This window comes from Talpa occidentalis, unplaced genomic scaffold (assembly GCF_014898055.3).
Source record: "Talpa occidentalis isolate TD23 unplaced genomic scaffold, MPIMG_talOcc4v2.1, whole genome shotgun sequence".
NCBI classification, from domain to species: Eukaryota; Metazoa; Chordata; class Mammalia; order Eulipotyphla; family Talpidae; genus Talpa; species Talpa occidentalis.
The window spans coordinates 138,758,261-138,783,422 of record NW_026555331.1 but is presented as its reverse complement, the minus strand read 5'-3'; the positions used below and the strand labels follow the sequence as shown (position 1 = coordinate 138,783,422).

The following is a 25,162-nucleotide window of genomic DNA, read 5'->3' as shown; positions in this document are numbered from 1 at the left end:
AAGTAGAAACAGAAATGATGCTTTTTATTTTATCTGCATAAAGTAGTTTGAAAACCACTCAAACTACTCTCACTCCTGGGTAAAGGGAGGGCAGAGTAATAACTTGTACTATCAGTAGATGGCGGACCAGAAGAATGTGAACAACTACCCACAGAAAGCAAAGGTTATCTGAGAAGCTAGCTAGTAATCTTACCACATTCTCCAAAGGTGCTGCACCAAACACTTTAAAGACAGGGTTGGGTTTGGAGGGTGAGATACAGAGGACAATAGCTTGTTGTCCCACTCGAGTAGTATACTCATCCAACGTGGCTCGAAGCTTCCTGAATCAGAAAACAAGAGAATAAAAAATAGTTGAAAAGAGAAATTACAGTGACACAGACACAGTAGTTACTTTGACTTGAAGTGATTTATTCTAATTAGGTGTGTTTTCTTTTATCTGAAACGAGGAAAAAAAATAAAGACTATGAGGTTTTACGTCCTATTCTACATAAATATGTACCTACTTTTCTTTGTCTTAAAGACCAATGACAGCCCACTGACATAAAGAAAAATCAGGACACAATATTGAACATGGTGAATGTTGTCTTTCCTTTTTTTTTTTTTTTAAAGATTTTATTTATTTATACAAGAACTGGGGTACAGGTTAGAGGTGTGGGAGAGTGAGAGAATTCACCAGACACAGAATGGGGAGCAGAACAGGCAGACAGACTGAAGACACTGCTGAGGGGAGCAGCGGGCGAGGCAGGAAAGGTCTGCTGCGCCATGTGGGTTGATCCCTGGCTGGATGGGAGTCGAACCCGCACTGCAGAGGCTGAGGACAGCTTCACAGCGCAGCACTCAACCCAATGTGTCACTGCGGCGGCCCAATATCATCTTTCCTGATCTTACCAACACCAAAGGGGTCTTCTTTTATTGCTGCTTAGAACTGCTGAGAGGTCCCCTGACGGTTTTCTATCAGCTCCATGCTTAATGAAGGGGGCTCAAATCACCCACTTCTAATTTCTTTGTTGTACACATTATGTCTCACTGACATAATTTTATCCAAAAATACACTTAAAAATACCATAATTGGGGCCTCCCTGGTGGCGCTGGCGGTTGAGCTCTGAACTGTGAAGCTGTTCACAGTCTCTGCAGCGCAGGTTTGATCCCGGCCAGCCAGGGGGAAACCCACATGGCAAGGCAGACCTCTCCTGTTTCACCCACTGCTCCCCTCAGCAGTGTATTTCGTCAGTTTGCCTGTTCTGTTCCCCACTCTGTCTCTGGTGAATGCTCTCACCCTCCCTCACATTCGGCCTGTACCCCGGTTCTTGTATAAATAAATAAATCTTTAAAAAAAAATACCATAATTCCCAGATTTTCATTGTGATGCAAAAACAATAATTCTCAGACCTACACTTATTCTAAAAATGATGGTGTGAAAAGAACTTTTCCAAATATACCAATACTGTATGAAATAGAACATTGTCCTTTTCCTTTGAAATCATGGAAGATTATTTTAAAGTTCTAAATTCCAGGGCCTCCCTGGTGGAGCAAGGAGTTAAGACGCAACCTATGAAGCTATCCGCAGCTATTGAAGCATGAGTTCGATCCCTGGCCAGGGAGACACCCACATGGCGCAGCAGACCTCTCCTGACTCGCCCACTGCTCCCCTCATCAGTGTATTTCAGTCAATCTGCCTGTTCTGTTCCCCACTCTGTCCCTGGTGAATCCTCTCATCCCCCACACCTCTGGCCAGTACCCCAGTTCTTATATGCATAAGTAAATGGATTTTTAAAAAAATAAAAAAATAAAGTTCTAAATTCTGGAATTCTTTTGAGAACATAGTCTACCCTTTCAAGGGACTGGTGAGTTACATCAATTCAAATGAAGCAAAGGAGTATATCTAAAGTATAGTTTTTCATCTTTTGTTTAAAAAAAAGATTTAGTTTATTTATGCATACTAGTACTGGGGCATAGGCCAGCGGTGCAAGGGTTAAGAGGATTCATCAGAGACAGAGCGGGAGCAGAACAAGCAGATCTACTGAAATACACTACTGAGGGGAGGAGGTGAGACAGGAGAAGTCTACTGCACCATATGGGTTAGCTCCCTGGCTGGGATATAACTCATAGCTAGAGAGTGCTGAAACTTTAACCCCTGCTCCATCAGGGAGGCCCCCATTTTCTCATCTTTCCTCAAAAGCATGGAATACTGTATCTGTTCCCACTATAAAACAGATATTCCTTTAACAATACATCCTAGTTCTTCCTGCCTGTACCATCATTGAGGGAAACAAGTGCTCATCTAGTGGTATATAATCTGTTCGCTAAAAGCTAATGGTAAGTACTTTTTGGGTTTTTCTTCAGTTTCTTAACAATCTTGTAATGTTTTTAATTTAAATTGTGTTTTATAGCTTCTGTCACATATCATTAACATGTGCTGGCACTCTACTTGGATTTAACATTTCAATAAACAGAAAATTTGTATATAGTACTTAAAACACTACATGGAAAAACTTCTGGAAGATTTTTACCTAAGAAATTTCTTATCATATGTGAATGCACATTGTACAACCTGTTGAAATAATAAGCATTCCCTATACCACACCTGCATAAAATCTTTCTTTGCAACCTACAAACTCTTCAGAAGAGAGGCAAACAAATTGATGGTCTTCCTTGAAGGAATGGTCTATATTTACTATATCCAGTTCTTCTCCTCCCATTCTCTCTTGAAGACACTCCAGGCCTTTTATCTTTACAGCTCCTTTGAAAATGCTCAAGTTCAATCATGACTTCCATGTTGCTAAGTCTAATGGGCACACTGCATCTTATTCAACCTATGAGTAGCATTTGACAGGGCTTATCACACATCCTCCTGCTTGAAACAGTCTTGCATTTGGTTTTGTTACCATTCTCCTGGTGTTTATTCTCACTCACTTGTTGGTTCTTTGACTCCTGTGCTTATTCCTTTCATCTCACCAACCTCTAAAGGGCAGAGTGCTTCAGGCCTCAGTCTGCACTCACTCCCTAGGTGGTCTCCTCCAGTCTCATCGTTTTAAATACTACCTATATGCTTATATCAACAGCCAAGATCGCTCCTTTGAATTTTACACTTATATATCCAGGTGCTTATTCTGTATTTCTACTTAATAGTTAAGTGGCGATATCACAAATTTAACAAGTCCAAAATTAAAATCCTAGTTCTGCCCTATCCTCAATCCCATACCTGTTCCTCCTCCAGGATCATCTTCCTTCCAGTGATCACACCTTAAAATCACACCTTAAAATCACACCTCTTCACTTCTTTTATCTCTTACACCCCACATCCAATCCATCAATGAATCATCCTAAATTGACTTTTGAAATACATCCAGAACTAAACCACCTCTTACCACCTTTGCTGCTGCTTCTGCTACACTGATTGTAACACACTATCATTTCCGGCATAACCTCCTAATTATATTAGACCATAAGATCCTATGAAGTGGCTGCTACTTTGACTCCCATCTTCTCTCCCCAGCTGATGCTCCACCATGACTACCATTCTCCTTCCTGCTTCTGAAACCTTCGCTCACTAGTCCCTCTGCCTGAAATGTTCTTCCCCTAGACATCAATTTAGCTGCCCTTTTAACTTCAGGCCTTTGTTCAAAGGTTGCCTTATTAAAGAGAAATCCTAAGATCACCTTTTCAAAAAAGATTAAGTACTTGTTCCCCCATCCTCCTATTTTCCTCGTTCCATTTAATGCTTTTCTGACAATTTTTTTTTCCCCTCCAGCAGAATATAAGCACTTGGAATTTGTTTCAATTACTGTTACTTTTCCAAGGCCTAGAACAATGCATAGCACATATTAAGACATAAATTTTCTCTAAATATATTAATATAATATAGTATACACCTGTTAAATCACATTTTTAGTTTCATTTATTTAATTTTGTCATCAAGTAATATAAGTTGGTGTCGTTGGTGACTAAATAGCATATGTTCTAACTCTGTCACCTGCATGTGAATCGTTTGAGGACTAGCCAACAATAAGGGATTCCTCACCGAAGCAAACGCGTTTGCTGTCTCTTCCGGATAGACGGATTAGACTCAAACACGTGAGGCCGTTTCCGCTTCTTGCCTGTCGCCACAGCAGCAGCAGCCGCCATTCCCACAGGACCTGAAATAATGTATGTGTTGAGACTAGGCAGAGCGGGTCAACCATAAAAGACAGAAAACGATTAAAGTAAAAATATGGTAGCATCTCATTTTTTTTTGATATGTTGACAATAAATATAGAATCTTCCTGATATTAATGTACTTCGCTATTCTTCACTATGAACCATTATTTTAATTTACCAATAAAACTTACAGTGAATCTTTTAAAAAAGTGAATGATTTACATCTCCCTACCACACACCAGATTGAATTTTATACAATGCAAGGTTTTGTTTTGTTTTGTTTTGCCAGCATGCCCATATTGTTATGGCAATATTCTCAGAGGTGCTACATGAAGTTGCAGCACTGAAAAGAAGAACTTGGCAAAACAAAAGAAATACATCTCAAATATCATTTACATCCTTGTGGCTCTCTTTCTGTCACCCCAAGACACTACAACATTAAGAAAGTCAGAGATAAGCACTTATACTTAGAACCCAAACAATACCCACAAGAATATCACCTTAACTGGAAAACTTTTTACTGTATGTCTGAGAATTATGCCCAAAATGGAGATGCTGACCTTAAGTCAAGTTGATGAAAGCATCCTGGCTGGAAAGAAATGAAAACTCTAATGGGAAAATGCTAATAAAAGTTGATCTGGCTTGCCCTGAAACTAAACTGAAGGAGCTGCTGAATCCTGGATTCGTGGGATGTCAACATATCAAGGACACTTCCATCTCCCCCTTTTTAAACAGATGAATGACTTTTGCTCTTATTTGTAAAGTCTATAAAAGACTTAAATGAAAATTATGTTGAACTGCATAAGTAGCTCAATTAAAGTAAATCTCTGTGAAAATCTAGATGGGCTTCTCTACATGTTGTTTTAGTATTATCAACCTAATGTAAATAAACCTTTCTAAAGAACCCCAAAGCAAGTAAAAAACATAAATGAATGCTTTTTTACCTTCTTTCCCATCATAAGTTGGTAGAGAAAAACTTACTGACCCATTTTTCCATCACTTTGTTTTTTGAACACTATTTGAGATCTTCGTTAACAAATTTTTCAGTGCACAATACAATGTCATTAAATAGATACAATGTTGTACATTTATAATTTATTCATCTTACATAAACACAACTTTAAAAAGATTTTATTTATTTTTGAGTAAAAGAGCTGGGGTATAGGCCAGAGGTGCTGGGGGTGAAAGGATTCACCAGAGACAGTGGGGAACAGAGCAGGCAGATTTACAGAAATACACTTCTAAGGGGAGCAGTGGGAGAGACAGGAGAGGTTTCCTGCGCCGTATGTGGGTTAGCTCCCTGGCTGGGGTTCGATCAGGCCTAACTCAGGCCATCATGGTGACAGCACTAAGACTTAACCCCTAGGCCATAAGGGAGGCCCCACAGCAATTTAATAGCGAAAATTATAATCAACCTAAGTGTTCTACCAATATATGAGATATTCAGATGACTAGAATACCAAGCAATAGTTAAAATAAAAACATACAGCTACATTATCAACATAAATATTAGAAAAATCATGAATGAAATACACATGTTACAGGAAGATAGGGTCAGAGTGACACCATTCATATAAAATTTAAAACATGCAAAGCAATGTTAGATGCTGTTTACTGATAAATATTCATACAGTACAAAGATAAAAGAAATGGAAGAGAATGATAAAGACCATATTCAGAATAGCAGTTATCTCAGTGAAGGAAGTGAAGGGAATAGGTTTAGTAAAAGCAGTAACCCACTACACCCTTCCTTCTCCATTTACATTATTTTCCTCAGAACATTCAGTGCTTTCTGAAAAGATCTTACTGTACTATTTGTATTCTTTTCCCCACCACTGATCTATAAGCTCCTTCAGGAACAAGCTCTTGCCTGTCCTTTTTACCGTATCTATATACAGTAATATATAGTAGACAGTAATTCCTTAATAATTGTTAAATGAATAAATGGTAAATTACTTCTACCAGCTTGTCCTCAGTTTCCACATCAGTCACATGAAAGGGTTAGATTAAAGGTCTTTCCTAATCATAACATTATGACAAGGCAGTACAGTAATAAAGCACAACTGTGTCTCAAAAACATTTTCCTTCCTAGGAAAGAAGGTGACTTGGATTCACTATGTTAGGATGCCCTCTTCTGGGAAGTATAAACATTACAAAAATATTTTTTTACAAACATTTTATGTATTTTCCGTGCCACTAAGCCTTATTTTCAATTTCACCATTCCAGAAATAGACAATGGATAATTACTGACAGTAATAAGGTTATTCTTCATTGCATCTGTCTTTCTACCTCCCATATACACTAAATAGATGTCCTATTTTTTCCATTCCATATAACTCATTTCCTATCTAGTTTTTCCTAGATATCTTCCAAAATCAATTTTCCTTACACTCATCTAGGCATGGTTTGCATGGAGTTTTCTCACATAGTGCTAAATATACAATATAAATAACAAAAACAGTAATACAAAATAGAGCCCAGCTTTAAGTCATTCAGTGGCCCAGAAAATCTCAAGACCTTAAATTGGATTAAGCTGATCCAGGATTGTTAGGCTCTCTAGGCATCTGGCAGAAGCAAACAAAAATCCTCTGTAGAGGAGAATAATATTCTAGGCTCCAAATTATTTCAAAAATAATTTCCCAAACACCTGTAGTGTTCATTCAAATATAACCAATACACAAAGAGAAAATCCAACATGAACAAGAAACAGCACTAACTACATGTAACAGAAACAGTCTCTCAGGCACTCTGGAGAGTAAAATTACTGATAGATTATAAAATTATAATCCTTACTTTACCCAGGAAGATTACAATATTTTTCCCAACTACAATTAGAAACTGTAGTACTGTAAATACAGGAGGAAAAGGATCCTTCAGAAATTCTAAAAGTAGAAAAAAAAACTATTAACTATTACCAAAACTAGTATATCAATAAACAAACTTAAAAGCACCTTAGACACAGCTGAAGAAAAAAAATAAAGTCAAAGACAGTCAGAATTACATAGGAAGAAGCACAAAGAGACAAAAGGAATCCAGTACAGAACAGAGGGGAAGAGCCATAAAAGACTACATGAGGAAGACTAACATATTTAACTAGATTCATAGATGCAAGAGAAGGAACAGACTAGACACAAAATTGAAACATCTAGTGACTAAAATTTCCAAAATTGACTAAAGGCCTCAATCCACATATGCAAAATGTTCCAAAAATCATATACCAAATAAATGAGAAGGTCTATTGACAGATCCAGATATATCATAAAAACTACAGTTAATCTTAAGAGCAATTCAGGGAGGTGCCTGCACGGAAAATAACCTTCTAAGGAGTAGCTGTTAGAATGAATCAGTTAAACTCTCAAAAGCAAGGATGGAAACCAAAAGACAATGAAATAGTATACTCAACATGAGGAAGGAAACAACTGCAAAATTAGAATTCCATACCCAGCAAGAACATCCTTCAGGACTGAAGGTTAAATAAAATAGTGTCACAATGGAATACTACTCAGTGAGCAAAAAAGGATAAATTCATGCCATTTTGCAGCAAGATGGGAAGAACCGGAAGGGATTATCCAAGTGAAGTGAGGTAGAAGAAGAAAGATAAATACCTGATGGTTTCATTTATAGGTACAGAGAAACTAAACAAAGAGTCAGACAAAGACAGCTGACCCTTGAGAGGTGATCATATATTTGAGGCACCCAGGATGGGGACGGTTGGGAGGGGAGAAGAAACTGAGGGGGGAGGAGAGCATAATGGACTATGGTGGAGAACTATGGGTGCTTTGGTGGTGGGAAAACTACGGTGACCACACCTGAGGGGAGAAATCCTAAATTGTTAAAAAATAAACAAGAATGAAAAATAATGGCATGTCATTAATAAAATAAATTGCAAAAAATAAAAAAAGTGGCAATTAAAAAAATAAATTAAGAAAGAAATAAAAAGAAAACTGTATACTTGAAAGGTAACAAAGTAACCATTTGTAAGATGCAGTAATAAGTTAAATTAGGGAGATGTGGTGATTGAGAAATAGATAACAATGGACAAACATATCTTTTATTTGGAATGAAAATAATCTTGCCCAATTGTTGGCTTGAAAAAATAAAAATAAACAGTGTGAGACAAGCAAGCAAAAACCGAGACTTTGCTACTAGCAAACCCATACTGAAGAAAATGCAAAATGGTACCTTTGCACAAAAGAAAAATTCTCAGAGGCAAGTTGGATATAAAGAAAAAAAAAAGAAAAAAAAAAAAAACAAGCCCATTAATGGTATAAAATAAAGTAGGGTTTTAAATACACAAAGCATTAATACACAAGACAATAGTATACAGATCACAGGAATAAAATTCAAGTGTCCTAAAAAGCTTGTATTATACCAGAAAAGGATAAAGTATTACATAAGACTTTGGTATTAGTGAGGGATGGATATCATAATTTCTAGGGGTACCACTAATAAAATATATATATAACTTTGAAACTAACAAGAGAAAAATGAACAATTAAAAACTGTCAATCACTTCAATCACAAAGAAAAAAACCCACACAAGAGGTGGGACATAAGAGAACATATATAGTAAAAATGATAAAATTAAACCTAACATATTGGCAATTATATTTACTGTAAATGGATGAAATACTGTCGCTAAAAAGGCAAGATTTCAGAATGCATGAAAAAACAAAAGCCGTAAGTCATATCTAAAATAGTAAAGACTGGGCCTCCCCTGGTGGCGCAGCGGTTGAGCGATGGGCTACGAAGCTGCCCATAGCCTCTGCAGTGCTGGTTCGATCCCCGGCCACCAGCGAGGGTCCCACATGGCATGACAGACCTCTCCTGCCATGCCCGCTGCTCCCCTCAGCAGTGTATTTCAGTCAGCCTGCCTGTTCTGCTCCCCACTCTGGCTCTGGTGAATTCTCTCACCCTCCCGTGCTTCTGACTGCACCCAGTGCTTGTATAAATAAATAAATAAATCTTTAAAAAAAAAAAAAAAGTAAAGACCCTAGAATTTAAGTCTCAGCATAAGACAGGTACAGGCTATAGAGTAAAAGGTTTAAACATAATTAGGTGTGATATGAGGATAAACGTGAGAGTGTCTGCATCATAGCTTCTTCCAGCTATGCATGGTATTGGGGGTTAAAACAAAAAATTAAAAACTTTCAACACAAAAACATTACCTGCAGCAGCTAGATGAGCTGTCACCTCATCAGCTGCTGTGGAGTTGAGTATGTCTGAATCATCATAAGAGGTGTCCTCAGGAGAAGAAGGTGAGTCTTCATCAGCACTCAGCATACTGTGTTCGGTGTAAGTGGCCACATGGACCTGCTGCACTTGCTGGGCCACGGCATGGGCTTCTATGGTAGCCATGTGTTCAGTTTGGGTCACTCCGTGTTCCTCCATCAAGGTTTACTGCCAGAAAAAAAGGGCAAAGAACCAGATTTAGTGTGTAATATGACACTTTAAGATACTGTCCTCTACAGCAGAGCAACTTTGACAAGTGTTCAATTTTACTACATACCACACCACACCAAATCACAGGAAATGGGATACAACATTAAAACACGACAGAAAAATAACAGAATATTTTTTATGTGAAAACATTTTTGTTAATTTTATACCTCAAATTGCAAAGCAATAAAAACTCTTACTATTACATAAAATGATAAAAAGATATTTAAGCGATCACAGTGACTAGCATTTAATATTGTGGACATAAAACACTTAGCAAGGACGTGAAATACTGAACATTTCTTGGTATTTGAAAGACACAGGAATTTAGCATTTTCCCCCAAAAAAGCAATTATTTGAATGCAATTTTTCAAACTGGTTTTGCCACTTATAAAACCTGTTCTTTCACCATGAAATGATATGGTAATTTATAAAGTATTAAGACAAAGATTTGCTCCCCCTACTGTATTTATAATCTATCCCCCCTTCATCCCACCAACCAACAGAGATGTATGTTATTCTGGGAAAAAAATTTATATATATACACATGTTCATATTATACATATTATTACATAGCTTGTTTTTTTCATGTTAAACTATATATGAACACTTCGACATCTTGAAACACCGCCTTTCTAAATAGCTGCAGAATACTTCATTGTATGGATGTGCCATAGTTACATATCTAGCACATATATCAGCATCCAACTCTTTGCTATTATAAACATCAGTGTAATGAATAACCTTGTATATAAAACTTTCATATGGAATCCTTAAGTGAAGGAATCTGTATGAAAAAGAAATTACCAAATAATCCAGCAATTCCACTTCTGGGTATACAGACGTGAAAACAGGGTCTCAAATGGCTATTTGTACATTCACAGTCATAGCATTATTCACAATAGCCAAAAGGTAGGGGCAACCCAATTATCCATTAACAGAATGGGTAAACAAAATATGCATATCCTACAATGGAATATTATTTTAGCCTTTTTAAAAAAGATTTATTTTATTTATTTATGCATATAAGAGCTGGGGTGTAGGCCAGAGGTGTGGGAGGGTGAGAGGATTCACCAGAGACAGAAGGACTGACTGAAATACACTGCTGATGGGAGCAGCGGGTGAGTCAGGAGAGGTCTGCTGCACCTTTAGCCTTTACAAAAGGAATACAGGGCCTCCCTGGTGGCACAGAGGTTAAAGTCTCAGCACTATCAAACTATCTCCAGCCATGGCAGGAATTCAATCCTGGCCAGGGAGCTAACCTACATAGTGCAGCAGACCTCTCCTGTCTTGCCCGCTGTTCCCCTCAGCAGGGAATTTCAGTAGATCAGCCTGTCCTGCTTCCCACTCTGTCTCTGGTGAATCCTCTCAACCCCCTGCCCCTGCACCTCTGGCCTACACCCCAGTTCTTATATGCATAAATAAATAAAATCTTTTTTTTTTTTAAAGGAATACAAACTAGAAAAACCAAAAGTTTTCCTCAAGTTGATTTTTAAAATCTACAAAAAACCTGCACCTAACATTATACTTGATGGTAAGAAACTACTATAAAGAGAATGGGTAGACAGCTACAAACTGGGAGAAAACATTTGCAAAAGACATTTGTTAAGTAACTGTCTTCCAAAATACAAAGAATTCTTAAAATTTAACAATATGAAAATGAACTACCTAATTAAAAGATGGCAAAAGACTAACGGACATATCACCATAGATATACACAAAAAGATGCTCAACATCATATGTCATCAGGGAACTGCAAATTAAAGCAATGAAATAAACAAAAAGAAGCAATAGTTTTTAAAACTGAGATAACACTATACACCTATTAGAATGGCTAAAATCCAAAACACCAATACCACCAAATGCTGGCAGGAATGTGGAACTAGAACTCTCATTTTTTGCTGGAAGAAATACAAAATTGTATAACCATTTTGAAAGACAGTTAAACAGTTTCACAGAAAACTAAATGTACTTTTGCAACACTATCTAGTATTATACTCCTTGATATTTACCCCAAGGAACTGAAAACATATGTCCACAAAATAACTTCCACACAAATCTTTATATCAACTTTATTTATAATTGCTAAAACTTGGAAACAACTAAGACATCCCTGAGTAGGTGAATGGGTAAATAAACTCTGGAATACACAGGCAATGGAGCAGTGTTCAGCATTACAAAGAAGTGAGCTATCAAATCATGGTAAAACTTGGAGGAAGCTTAAGTGCGTATTGCTAAGTGAAAAATCAACCTGAAAAGGCTACTATGGGCAGTAAAAGTAGCAGTGGTTGCCAGGGGTTAGGGCAGAGGAAGGGATAAACGCGTAAAGCACAGAGGATTTTGTAGGGCAGTGAAATTACTGTACACGACACTCTAATGGTAGGTACATGTCATGTACAACCCGATACACGAATGCACAACACAAAGAGCTAACCGTAATTATTTTGTCTTTGGGTGGTAATGATGTGTCACTGTAGGCTTACCCATTGTAACAAATGCACCATTCTGATAGGGATTTGGAAGTGGAGGAGGCTGTACCTGTGTGGAGAAAGGGGGCACATGGGAAAACTGTACCTTACACTCAATTTTATTTGTCAATTATATATTAATATAGGTGGGATTTGGGGGAAGGTTAAAAAATAAACTCTGACATGTGGTACAACCTGGATGAAACTTGAGGACATTCTGCTAAGTAAAATAAGTCAGTCACAAAGGACAAATATTGTATGAATCCACTTACATGAAGTACCTGGAACAGTCAAACACATAGAAACAGAAAGTAGAATGATGGATGCCAGGTGCTGGGTAGAGAGAAACTAGAGAGATGTCTCACAGGTAGAGATCAATTTTTGCAAAATTAAGATTTCTGGAAATTGTTAAATAAAATGTGAAAGTACTTAACGCTATGTCCACTAAAAATGGTTAAGATGGTAAATTTTATGTTATATATTTCCCCATAAGTTAAAATCATCCTTGATATAACTGTAACTTCTGTACAAAGATAAATGACCAGAGCATAATGATAAAACTAGCCCTCGTTATCTTAAAAGAAAATTTTATATTATTTGTGTTTTTCTTAGACTAAATTTTTTTTAAAAGATTTATTTATTTATGCATACAAGAGCTGGGGTATAGGCCAGAGATGTGGGGGGTGACAGGATTCACCAGAGACAGAGTGGGGAACAGAACAGGCAGATTGAAATACACTGCTGAGGGGAGCAGTGGGCGAGACAGGAGAGGTCTGCTGGGCCATGTGGGTAGCTCCCTGGCTGGCTGGGGATCGAACTCGTGCTGCAGAGGCTGCAGCTTGCTTCATAGTGCGGCGCTTAGTCCCTTGTGTCACCCTGAAGGCCCTAGAATAAATCTTTTTTTTTTTAAAAAAAGATTTATTTATTTATTCATACAAGCACTGGGCACAGTCAGAAGTGCGGGAGGGTGAGAGAATTCACCAGAGCCAGAGCGGGGAGCAGAACAGGCAGAAGGACCGAAGCACACTGCTGAGGGGAGCAGCGGGCGGCAGGAGAGGTCTGATGCCTTGTGGGACCCTCCTCCAGTGGCCGGGGAGCAACTGGGGATCAAACCGGCACTGCAGAGGCTGCAGGCAGCTTCGCAACCCAGCAGTCAACCACTGCGCCACCAGGGAGGCCCAAGGATACACTTTTTTTTAAAGCTTTATTTATTTATGCATACAAGAACTGGGGTACAGGCCAGAGGCACAGGGGGTGGGAGGATCCACCAGAGACAGAGTGGGGAACAGAACAGGCAGATCAACTGAAATACACTGCTGAGAGGAGCAGCGGGTGGGACAGGAGAGGTCTGCTCCCTGGCTGGGGATCGAACTCGTGCAGCTGTGGCTGCAGATTGCTTCACAGGTTGTGTCTCAACCCCTTGCACCACTAGGGAGGCCCAAGTATACACATTTTAAATTGTGATGCATTTTTAAAACCTGAGTGCTTAACCTGTGCACTAACATAATCTCTTTTTGTACAACCTCCCCTAGTCTAAACACACATTTGAAATTTGGCTATCATGTAATAGTAAACAGCTTTGCATATCTGGAGTTGACCCCATTCAAAAAAAAAAAAAAAAAGGGTAGTCATACATACATAGAATTGTGACCTTTATGATTACAAGTTAAAAGAAAATAATTATCTATTCATACAAAATTCTCCTGTCATTTTCCTTCTATTCAGTCATAAAACTCTTCCTTCTTTGGGGTCTTCTAAAAATCCTTTCTTCCTCTCAGTAGTTGCATTTTTAAGCCTAATCGGAAACTTCAGGTCAACTGTTTCCATGTAAATGACCAATTTTTACTTTTCTGAGGGTCTTGATTTTTACATTCTGTGCTGCTTCCAATTTTTTTTTGCTCTAACTTTTAATTATGTCTTTCCACTCATACCATCATACATATCATGACCTCGTTCTAGCCAGTGATTCTTAAATTTGGGACTCTTCAATTACCTCAAGAAATGTTCTGTATTTCAAAATAAAATTCACTTTAATTACAAAATAAAACCACCACAGCATGCCACAAATCCAAAGAATTAGAGATCACTAAGTGTCATTTGAGACCCTTTTTATATTTTCTTTTCTGCTGGAAGTCACCTCCCCAGCCCTGGATATCTGCTCAGCAAAGACCCTCATACTCATACCCTCTTTTCTTCAAATGGAACTTTTAAAGAGACATCTGGTAAAATAATATGTATCCAATAGCAAAAAGGATAAATAAAACATGATAAAATGTTAACATCTGGGTAATAAGAATTCCTTATACTATTTTTCAAAAACTTTTCTAAAAGTCTGAAATTATTTGAAAATAAAAATACTTTTTTAAAGAAAGGTACCTAACACGGTTTCGTTTATATCCTATGTTTGGTACGTTTCAGGAACTCAAAGGACTAAATACGTTAGATTTGTACATATCTAAAATGCAATTTAACATACTATTTAAGTCATACAAACAAAATATTTAAGAGAGGAAGATACCACTAAAATACTATTTTCCCATCCAGTGTGCTGTGCTTCTACTCTAAGAAACAAACTGCTCAGGGTATTTTAGAATTCTGGGTACTTCAAACTTGTTTTTTAAATGATTTGGGATTAGATGGCATCTAACTGCTTTTCAAAAGGATTTGTACGCCCTGCACTTGGCATAATGGATTTCAATTCTTTTCTCCAGAATGCAGTCACAGAATAAATCAAAAGGGCTGTCTGTTTCACAGGCTTGTCACTTCCACCCAGTGCCTCTCCTCTTTCTACTTCTCTCCATCCCATCCTCAGCCTCTCTAAACAATTTTATTCAGCCCTCTGTAAAAAGCAAAAGCAAAGTTATTTCAGACTTATTTGAATCAGAGTGGGAAACATGTAAATAATGCTTCCAATGTTTCCATAAATAAAAAGTAAAACAGGATGTCTAAAACTAGACAGAACTGGCATACACATATTGCTGGAAATCATCATTCTCTCCCCCTCCCCCAGTCATCTTTTACGTTACCTTACATTTTAACTTTGATTCATGAGCCAGTCACTGAATAGTAAAACTATAGAAACTGCTAATAAATAAAAATGCCTTAAATGATAAGAACCTTTAAAAAATAGCACAGACCGTTATTACCAGATTATCTAGAATCCCTTGACAAGTAACCTTTAAGTTTCAATTTCAACATTTTTTAAGTGAAAAAAAAAAGCCTATCCTCAAAAAGATGAGATGAGATTATCCAAATAAAGTAAGGAACACAGAGCCTGGGACATGAGCGCACAACATTAATTATGATAATGATATTAATAGTCCTGTCTATATGATCCATTCTTCTTGACAGGTAATGCCCTGACTGGTCTTGCACAGACTTTATCTCCATTTCTTCATTTTTAAGTTAGGCATCCATCTCTGAGAATGCATGCAAGTGATTTTGAGACAGGCATCTAAAAAGACCAAAAGACCTTTTTTTTAACATTAACCCCAACAACTGAAATATTATTCTCCTACACAAAATAAGAAAACGATGGAACCACTGCCCCTAGCATAATTTCATGACAGCACACAAAATGGAGAGCCAGCAGATGGACCCGACAGTGATTCCTCTGAACAGATGTGAAAAGTAAGATGAAAGCACTGCAACTTATAAATGACCTATGACTCTGAACACTACATCCAAATAAAAAGACTTATCTGCCTATCACTCAGAGTCAGTGTTGTTCACCACATTAGTCAATGCTCCACTTCACTAATCTCTCAAAACACCCCAATCATCACTTGTGGTATGTGTTTCATCTAAAGGTTCTTCTTTATTACATAAATTGTAAGGGTGGGGTGAGGGGGCTGCTTGGTACAGAGGCGTCCTTCTTTTGCCATTCCAGGCAAGTAAGGATGGGACTGAGAGATAACGGAAGAGAACACAGAAAACAGATTTTCCTGTCCCAGACCACCCTAGAAGTTGAGATTAAACAGTGTTTTAGGGCCTCCCCGGTGGCGCAGCGGTTGAGCGCTGGGTTGCGAAGCTGCCCGCGGCCTCTGCAGCACCGGTTCGATCCCTGGCTGCTCCCCGGCCACGGGAGGAGGGTCCCACATGGCGCGCAGACCTCTCCTGCCGCCCGCTGCTCCCCTCAGCAGTGTACTTCGGTCCTTCTGCCTGCTCTTCTCCCCGCTCTGGCTCTGGTGAATTCTCTCTCACCCTCCCGTGCTTCTGACTATACCCAGTGCATGTATAAACAAAACAAACAAAAACAAACAAATAAATAAATAAATAAACAGTGTTTTAAAAATCAAAGAAGAGCCAGGAAATCCAATTAAGGTATAACTAAAGGTAAAAGAAAGCATGAGTTCAGTCAATATCATTATCATATCAAAAGAAAAGCTGCAACAACTGCCTAAGGGAAAGCCTCAGAGCCAGACTATACAGTCCAAAGCAGGGACAGGAAAGTTGAGAGGCTCAGCTCACACTTCTGGATATATCCAGAACTCACACTTTGGGACAGAAATTTCATTCAACAGTTGCACTCAACAGAACAGCCTTTCTCCAAAAAAAAAAAAAAAAAAATCTATGGTCAATGAACAGATTTGATTCTTGGGGAACATGGGGTAAAGAGAGCAAAGCTCACACCAGGAATTTTTTTTGACTGCACAAGAAAATCAAAAGTGGAAAGTAAAATGTAGCTTAATTCTGAATAATAAATAAAGTTCAAGACAAGAATACATTTGACCTTCCTAGGAATACTTTCTTTCAAATAGCCCAAGAGTGAATGGACTTGCAAAGAAAAAAAAATACTCCCACACCACTGAGCTCTACCCACCCACCCCCACCAAAAACCCAAAAAACCAGTCATGCAGGCAGTTATTGCTTCCCATGGTTAGACTTCAACTACAGATACAAATGCAAGAAACTAAATATAAACCAGAATGTAAAAGTTATGAGCCATGATAACATGAAAGCAAAGACATGGCTGAAATGAGAGGTGGAGGAATGGCTGAGAACACCAATACCCTACCTATCTTGAGACAGAAGATACCAGGAGACAGCATCAAGAGCAGATGGAAGAACTTAGTATTACAATGTAACTTCCCAAAATAGAGGGAAAGAAGGAATTAAAATTAGGAATTACAGAGAAGGAATTAAAAATGCCCAAGGGTGATAAATCAAGAAAAAGTGATATACTATTTAGAATTATAAAGTAGGCATCACGTTTGTTTCATATACTAAAAACTGAGCAGGGCTCAAGTACAGTAAACAGTCTTGCATTGAATAAGACTAACTTCCTAACGTTTATTTATTTTCTTACATTGTTCATTTTTGGACAGTATTTGATTTCTCCCCACAGGTCGCTCAGGGGCAGACTCCATAGTTCTCCCAGCATCACAGCACCCATCTCCACAGTTCCTTGTGCTCTTGCCTCCCCTGTTCTGATCTCCCCCCTCACCCCCACCCCATACCCTGTATGCCTCAAGATGGTCAGCTCCCAAGTTTTATCTTTATCCTCACCCTTTGGGATACTTATCTTTTTCCCTCTGATTATTTCACTGAGCATAATCCCTTCCAGCACCATCTATATTGCTGCAAAATGACATGAGTTTATCTTTTTTTGATCATGCTATATATACCACATCTGGATCCATTTATCTGTTTGGGGGCATTTAGGTTGTTTCCATACCTTGGCTATTTGTAAACAGTGCTGCAATAAACACAGGAGTCCAGGTTTCCTTTCACATTAGTTTCTTTGTGTTCTCTGGGTAGATTCCCAGGAGGGGAATCACTGGGTCATATGGTAGGCTCCATTTTTAGTGTTCTGAGGAACCTCCACACAGCCTTCTGCAGCAGCTGGATGATTTACACTCCCACCAGCAGTGTAAGAGGGTTCCTTTTCACCACATCCTTGTCAGCATTTGTTGTTCCTGGTGTTTTTAATATGGGCCATTCTCACAGGGGTGAGGTGGTATCTCATTGTGGTTTTGACTTGCACTTCCCTGATCAATTAACTTCCTGAAATTTGGAGCATCTACAACTCACCAAAATTTTATATGATTACAATAGCATCCTTTTCATTCCAATATATTGATAATATTTATAAACATTTATAAATATTGATAATATCCCAAGAACCCAGTTAATAATGATGCTTCTATATAATATGCGAAAAAAGCAAGCTTTACCACACTTCAAAGACTTGCGGATGTAAGCTCACTGAAGGCAAAGCTTGGGTCCGTCAAGTTCCTATGAATTGTAGCTAATAAAATTTGTTTCTTAATATATGCTTGGTGTAACTGGTTACACATCTGAATTACCAAAGCTAAAGCCTGGCAATTACAGTTTCTGTAATTCCCATACATATAGCTGTGCTGGCTAGTCCTCTCCTGTCTCCCCTCCAAGCCCCCTCTCTCTACGCCTGAACTGCTCTGTATCCAGCACTCGCTGGGTCGGTCAATCTTGTGTGCCAGATGTGGCCTGCCAGGTTCCTGTTAGGTTTTGCCAAGGGGAAGCTATGGGAAGAAGAGATGTCTTTGCTGTTTTCGCCCCCATCCATGCAGCTTCAGTAGCAGAGGTCATCTTCATCTCCCAACCCCAACTGGGCCCTTTCTCCTCCAGTGGATGAGCACCAGCGCCATGGCGTCCCACTCAGAAGTATGATTACCAGCTATGTGGGGCCTCTGAGCTCTCAGGTTCTTCCCTTCTACTCGCCCAGCTTGACAGGCGGTACCTGCCACCCATAGTTGTGAGTATCTGCTTTACCTCAGTGTCTACTTTTGCTCTTTCAAACTTCCAATACCTATTCCCAGAACTAAATTCACTGAAATATTTCATAAGGTTTGCTATAATAGACCCTGAGTGATACAAAGAGAGGAAAATATTCATACTTTTCAAGGCCTCCCTGGTGGCGCATAAGGTTAAGCACCGCACTATGAAGCAGTCTGCAGCCTCTGCAGCACAAGTTCGATACCCAGCTGGCCAGAGAGAGACCCAAATGGCCAGCAGACCTCTCCTCTCTCACCCGCTGCTCCCCTTAGCAGTGTATTTCATTCAGTCTCCTGTTCTGCTCCCCATTCTGTCTCTGGTGAATCCTCTCACCCCCCACATCTCTGGCCTGTACCCCAGCTCTTGTATGCATAAATAAATAAATCTTTTAAAAATTTCATACTTTTCTGAAATTACTCAAAGTGTTGGTAAGCAGCAAGAGTTTACAGTGCCTTATGTAAGTCAGTACAATAAAGTATACTGACATCTCATATTGTCAATAAAGTCATTCTAAGGATAATTCTGTTAAGACCACCACTAGAGTTTGTTTCCATATAGTGATGGGGATGGATACAAAATCTTGAGGTTGAGGAATCATTAATAAGAGGCTAAGTAGCAAAGCATGAAACGCCTCATAAAGAGAGAAACGGGACACTCAGAAGTGAGAAAGGGGTGCAGACAGAAAGGGAAGTAGACAATATAAACACAAAATTTTCTGTTTGAGTCTATCTTCCCCATTCTTTAAGTATTAAATCTAACATTCCAGCAAACCACAAAAATATAAATCATAATAATATAATAAATGTCTTTTATGGAAAAATAGTGACAGTTACAAAAAATACGTCATATTATTCAATTCGTAGATTAGGCCAGATATTTGAACAAACCCCAGAGGATGTGGTAGTAATGGTAGCTTTGACCTTCATCTTCTCCTACTCTTAAGTTCTTAGCAGAGTATGTAGACTATTGAAAATCAATAGTGCATGGTAACTAAAATTTCCAGCATGGCTTGCAGTGATTTAGTCATGATTTTTCTTTTTTACACAACCAGAGATATACAGCCTCCTCTCCATTCCACCTCAAACCTGCTTAAAGGCTTTATCACTTTTAGCAGGGTAAACAGTTCAGTCTGTTGAGCCAAACCACTGGATTCAAATCCTTGCTCTGGCACTCACTAGTACCTCAGGCAAGTTTCACTTACTTCTGTGCTCAGTTTTATCATCTCTCAAATGGGGAGAATAATAGAACCTATTTAACAGAATTAATGTGAGCACCAAATGAGTTAGTTATTTATTTTAAAATGGGATATGGTATAGAATGAGTGCCAGATAAATATGATTTATTATAATACTATTCACATTTAAATAGGTATAGAAATGTCAAAGGGAAAGTTATATGATTTATCTTAATATTTGGAGGAAAAAAATGCTTATAGATCACAGACTAGGAGAGACCATACAAAGACCTTTATCAGGAAGGAATTTTTGACCTTTTTGAATTTTTGGATCCTTTTGAAGATGTGTGAAAGCTACAGCCCTCCTTCCTAAAATAAAGCATACAAACACAAAAATCTCCAGTGCTCTTGGAAGCAAACCACAGACAATTTCATGCTGATACAACTATACCCCAATGCAAACACTAGAGGGTGCCACAGATAAGAGAAAAATGAGAGTGCAGGAATTTCAGGGCCCTCAAAAATCTTCGACTGGAAATACATCCTTGCGCAGAAACTAACAGTTAAGTGAAATCTCCTTCACCAAATGCTTTAAAATATGTCAGTTCTTCTATAAATTCCAAATAAGTATTGTCCACAAGAAATTTATGTGATGATGGTAATGTTCTATATTTGTATCATCTAAAAGAATAATCAGTAGCCACCACATTACAACTATTGCCCACATAAAATGACAACTATGACTAAGGAGTTAAAATTTTAATTTCATTGTTTTTGCCAACATTAATTTAAATAGCCAAGGGAGTCTATGGCTACCACACTAAACAGTGTAGTGCTACATTCTATTTTTAAGTTTTGAAATGATTAGCTTCTAATCACAGATCATTATATATCACTATTAAAGAAATTTCTAATGGAGTAGGTTCACACAGCGACTCAGGCCAATCTGCTCCTCATGATAATTCAACTCTGGAGCTGATGGAAAAAAGACCATCAGTGTCTCTCCCCCTTTCTTTTATTCATTATAGAAGACTGTACCTATCCAATTCTCCTATTATGTTTCTTAAGCCCCTGGGTTTTAAGAGTTTAAAACAAATAAGTACAAATTAATAAAGTTAATAAAGAAGGGTTTTGCCATTTGGGGAAAAAAAACAGAGAAAGAAAAAAAATCATATTTTAGTGATAATCACCAAGGGCTAAAGAGCACGGAGAAGAAAAGATTGCAGATATTGGGTAGACATGATAAAAGAAAAGATAAGGATCCTAAGCAAGGAGTTTGTCAAGTGCCAGAATGAAAGAAGGGCACTGCAAGGCACAGGGAACAGCTTACGCAAGCATATGACACACAGAGAAAGGGGGCATCACCCAGAGGGGAGACCCAGAAGTCTGGGGACCAAAGAAGCACAGCTCCAGGCTGCCTTTCTTTATAGTACAACTTAATCTGCTAAACATAAAACCAGTGCTGACCCACCTGTCAAAGAGAAAAGTAGTTTATCCACACTGTACACCTCACAGCTTACAATGCTGTGTCTGGCACCGTGCCCTAGATGAAGAAAGTACCTAATGAACGCTGAGGACAGTGACAAAAGGATTAGAAAATACGTTCTCAAATATTCAGATGCTTATTACCAGCTACAAATATCAATGAAAAGCAGGTAAGTGGCTGAAGTTATCCGTGGGTGAGAAACATGGTGGACAGGGAGTTTAGTATGCAACTTGCAAATGGGTCACAATGCAGCTGGCTCTTTTTGTAGAAAAATCATTTGTCCACAGCTGCTCCCCAAATTACCAAAAATCAAATAAGTGGTTGTCATGTGATAGCAGGATTAGAGGCCGCCTCAATTTCCATTAAGGAGGAATAACATGAATTGCCACAAGTCCCACCCCTCAGGCTCACACAAGACAAAGGACACTTTTATTCAGATCCTGCTTACTGTGAAATATAGCATTGTTGCCCGGCTGCTTCTGTGGTGGGCCTCAATCCTGCTGGATCTGTCATCACACAACCAACATTCAGTGAAAGCTGTTTCTTTCACTGAATTCTGGTGAACAGTTCAATGCATGAGTTTTCTTCTGATATAACTGAACTCAGACTTGTTTCTGGATAAAATTATGAAGGTATAAGTGTCTATACTGAAAATCTAGGAATCTATGCAATTCAATCATTTTCTCACTCATTTCAAAAATATTTAATGAATTTTTTCACATACCCCTCCATAAATTAGCTTAGCATTAGTATTCCAAGAAAAACTATGATTGGAAAGTCTAAATTTTTTGTCTTAATATTTTAAATTTATTTATGTATAAGTGACATTCTTTCTGGTAAATTGAGAAAACACAGGTCAGAAAAAAACAAAAAAGAAGCACCACCACCTGAGATAGCTGTTTGACTGAATTAACAATGTGGCATACATGCTTCCAACACCAGCTCCCCACCCCCTCCCCAGACACACAGTTTCCTATGTGGTTGCTTTTGCAAAGTTGCATTTTTTTTAAACAAAAGTAAAGAAATATTTAATCTGTGTTAGAAATATTTAAAATTTTAATACAATAAAAATGTTCATGTTAACATTTTCACATCATTTAAAAATGTTTACAAAGCGTTCTGTAAAAACGCACAAAAGTTATGTTACTAATTTCCAAAGTCAATCATTTAGCCTGTTTATAATTTTTCACTACCATAAACAGCTCTGTGATGACAGTTCCAATTTTCGATAAATATGCATTGAATAGACGAGTAAACAAAATGGCTTACTAACAAAGTCCTTTAAGCACATACCCAATTATTTCCTCAGCTTCCAAAGGCCATAAAGCTTTAAGTAATCATAGAGTTATGATTCTGGACCAGCCCTTAGAGCAGGACAGGACCATAAGCAGCTTCAGGTCGGGTCACAGTAAGACTGTGCAAACCAAAGGAGCCCCTCAGACGTGTTGTGTTTGGTCTGCAATGTTTTTTGTTCAGATGGTTTTTAAATTTGAGTGAATTGCAACTTTTTAAAATGGGGGACTAAGATAAAAGTTCCAAATTTTTGACTTCTCTTAAAAAAATCAAGATGATCTTCGAACACCAGGGAGCAATACTGTATGAAAAACTTGGGCTCAAGAGTCAGTTTTTCCATTTGCTAGTTTTGTGTTACTTAATTTCTCTATGTCTTAGTTTCTCTATTTATAAACTGATGATAATGTATTAATATTTTTTCACAGAGGTGATGTAAAGATTAAATGAAATAAAATTATGTTAAGCCCTCAGCAGGGCTTCCCCTCCCCAAATCTTGTTAGTCATTATTGTTAATCATTTGATAATCAATCACCACTAATCAAATGATAATCATTTATTATCTTTTCAGACTGGCAATGCCTAGCTGGCTAGACGTGTGCTCCATCAATGGCTGCAGCCCAGGGGTGCACGCCCTGAAGAGAACTTGCCACTGATGGGGCACACAACGCTCCCTCTCGCCAGTCTGTCTTATCATCTCATGAGGCCTGGTAGGTCTTAGAAAGGAGTTTGGATTCTATTCTGATCAGGAAAGATTTCATGAGCATGTTGTTGGGGGCTAAGGGAGGGGGGAGGGGAAGTATTCAGAGTAAAGGAAATAATAAGGTATATGGAGCATAACCAAGTGCTCCTCTGGTTCAGCTAGGGGAGGTGTTATATGCTGTGCAAAGCACTTCCTCTTACAGCTCAGCAGTAGCCTATATTATGAAGATGTGTTTTTAACTATCCCCCTCACCCTCCAAAAAAAAAAATTCAAAAAAAATGACGAGACAGTTCTATGTATTCAGAAAACCGTATCATAAAAAGCATACTAAAATTTACTTTGTTTATTTGAAAACTCATGAGCAATAATTTTGAGAGTAATTAGTCTGAAGAAACCACAGGTAACAAAAGTTCTGCAATAACTCCTAGCCACCTTTAGGGTTCTAGGCTACAGAATGGAAGCTTTGCTAAAGGTGACAAGTAACATTCTGCAAATATTCTTGCAGTTGTGTGCAGAACTGAAACTAAGGGCAAACTGGTCAGGTAACTAATTCAATGGTCCAGGAGGGAGCACTACTGGGACCTGAACTAAGACAGTGGGTACAAATACATGTGAAATATTTAGGTAGTGAAAATGGAAAGGACTTAGTGAACAATTAGATGTAGACAGTAGAGAAAAAGAATGTCCAGGATGACTCCTGTGCGTCTGTCTTGGATTAGAGAGTGGCTCTTTAGCTAACACAAGGAACAGTAAGTGAGCAGGCTTGCAGAGGGAGACAATGACAACAACAATCACAAGCACCATCCCCAACAGAGACTCTGACCTGGACTGTGATACTGGTGTAAGTTCGGGACTGACCAACAAGGAAACAATAATGAAAGCAAACAGAATTAATAAACTGGACTGAGAATAAAAATGAGGAAACTTGAAATGAAAGGGGTATGTAGAGGAGAAACAAAAATATGAAGAATGAGAAGTTAGCCAACAAGAATCAGGAGACTAGTATTATGGAAGCCAAATAAAGGGAGAAATCAAAAATATCAAATGCAGTGAAAGAAGAGCTAACAATTTGCCATTACTCATTCAACACATACATGAGAATCAACTACTGTGTATAAAGCATTTATGCAGTCAGCAGAGAACAAAGAAGTCCCCAACTTCTTGGATTTTTCATCCCACCTCAGGGAGATAAACAGTAAACAAGTATATACATTACATTTTAGGGAGAAGAAAAGTGGGCCTGGGGACAGTGCTGTCAAGGATTGCCTGGCTGAGCTCAGATCTGCAGGAAGCAGTGAGACAGCATGAAATGCTGGGACAAGAGCATCCCAGGCAGTCAGAATAGCAAAGGCAAAGATGCTGAGGCAGCAGCAGTGGCAAAGGTATTAAGAAGTATCAATAGGGCCTCCCCGGTGGCGCAGCGGTTGAGCGCTGGGTTGCGAAGCTGCCTGCAGCCTATGCGGCGCTGGTTCGATTCCCGGCCCTGGGCGAGGGTCCCACAAGGCACGCAGACCTCTCCTACCATGCCCGCTGCTCCCCTCAGCAGTGTATTCCATCAGTCTGCCTGTTCTGTTCCCCGCTCTGGCTCTGGTGAATTCTCTCACCCGCCTGCGCTTCTGACTGTACCCAGTGCTTGTATAAATAAATAAATAAATCTTAAAAAAAAAACAAAAACCTTTTAAAAATTTTGCTACTTTAAAAAAAAAAA

General features: G+C 38.5%; 1 protein-coding gene across 3 annotated transcripts in view; it reads right to left on the bottom strand.

Annotated features, from left to right (window-relative positions):
- Positions 1-25,162, bottom strand: part of NRF1 (nuclear respiratory factor 1) — a 120,276-nt gene that overhangs the window by 66,651 nt on the left and 28,463 nt on the right. For all 3 annotated transcript variants that reach the window (XM_037513069.2, XM_037513076.2, XM_037513081.2), the window contains exons 2-4: positions 9,307-9,538; positions 4,022-4,136; positions 194-320 (exon numbers count right to left, since the gene is read on the bottom strand). In XM_037513069.2, the coding sequence (XP_037368966.1) occupies positions 194-320; positions 4,022-4,136; positions 9,307-9,529 (465 nt within the window). In that variant the 5' untranslated portion in view covers positions 9,530-9,538. The remainder of the gene's footprint in view (positions 1-193; positions 321-4,021; positions 4,137-9,306; positions 9,539-25,162) is intronic.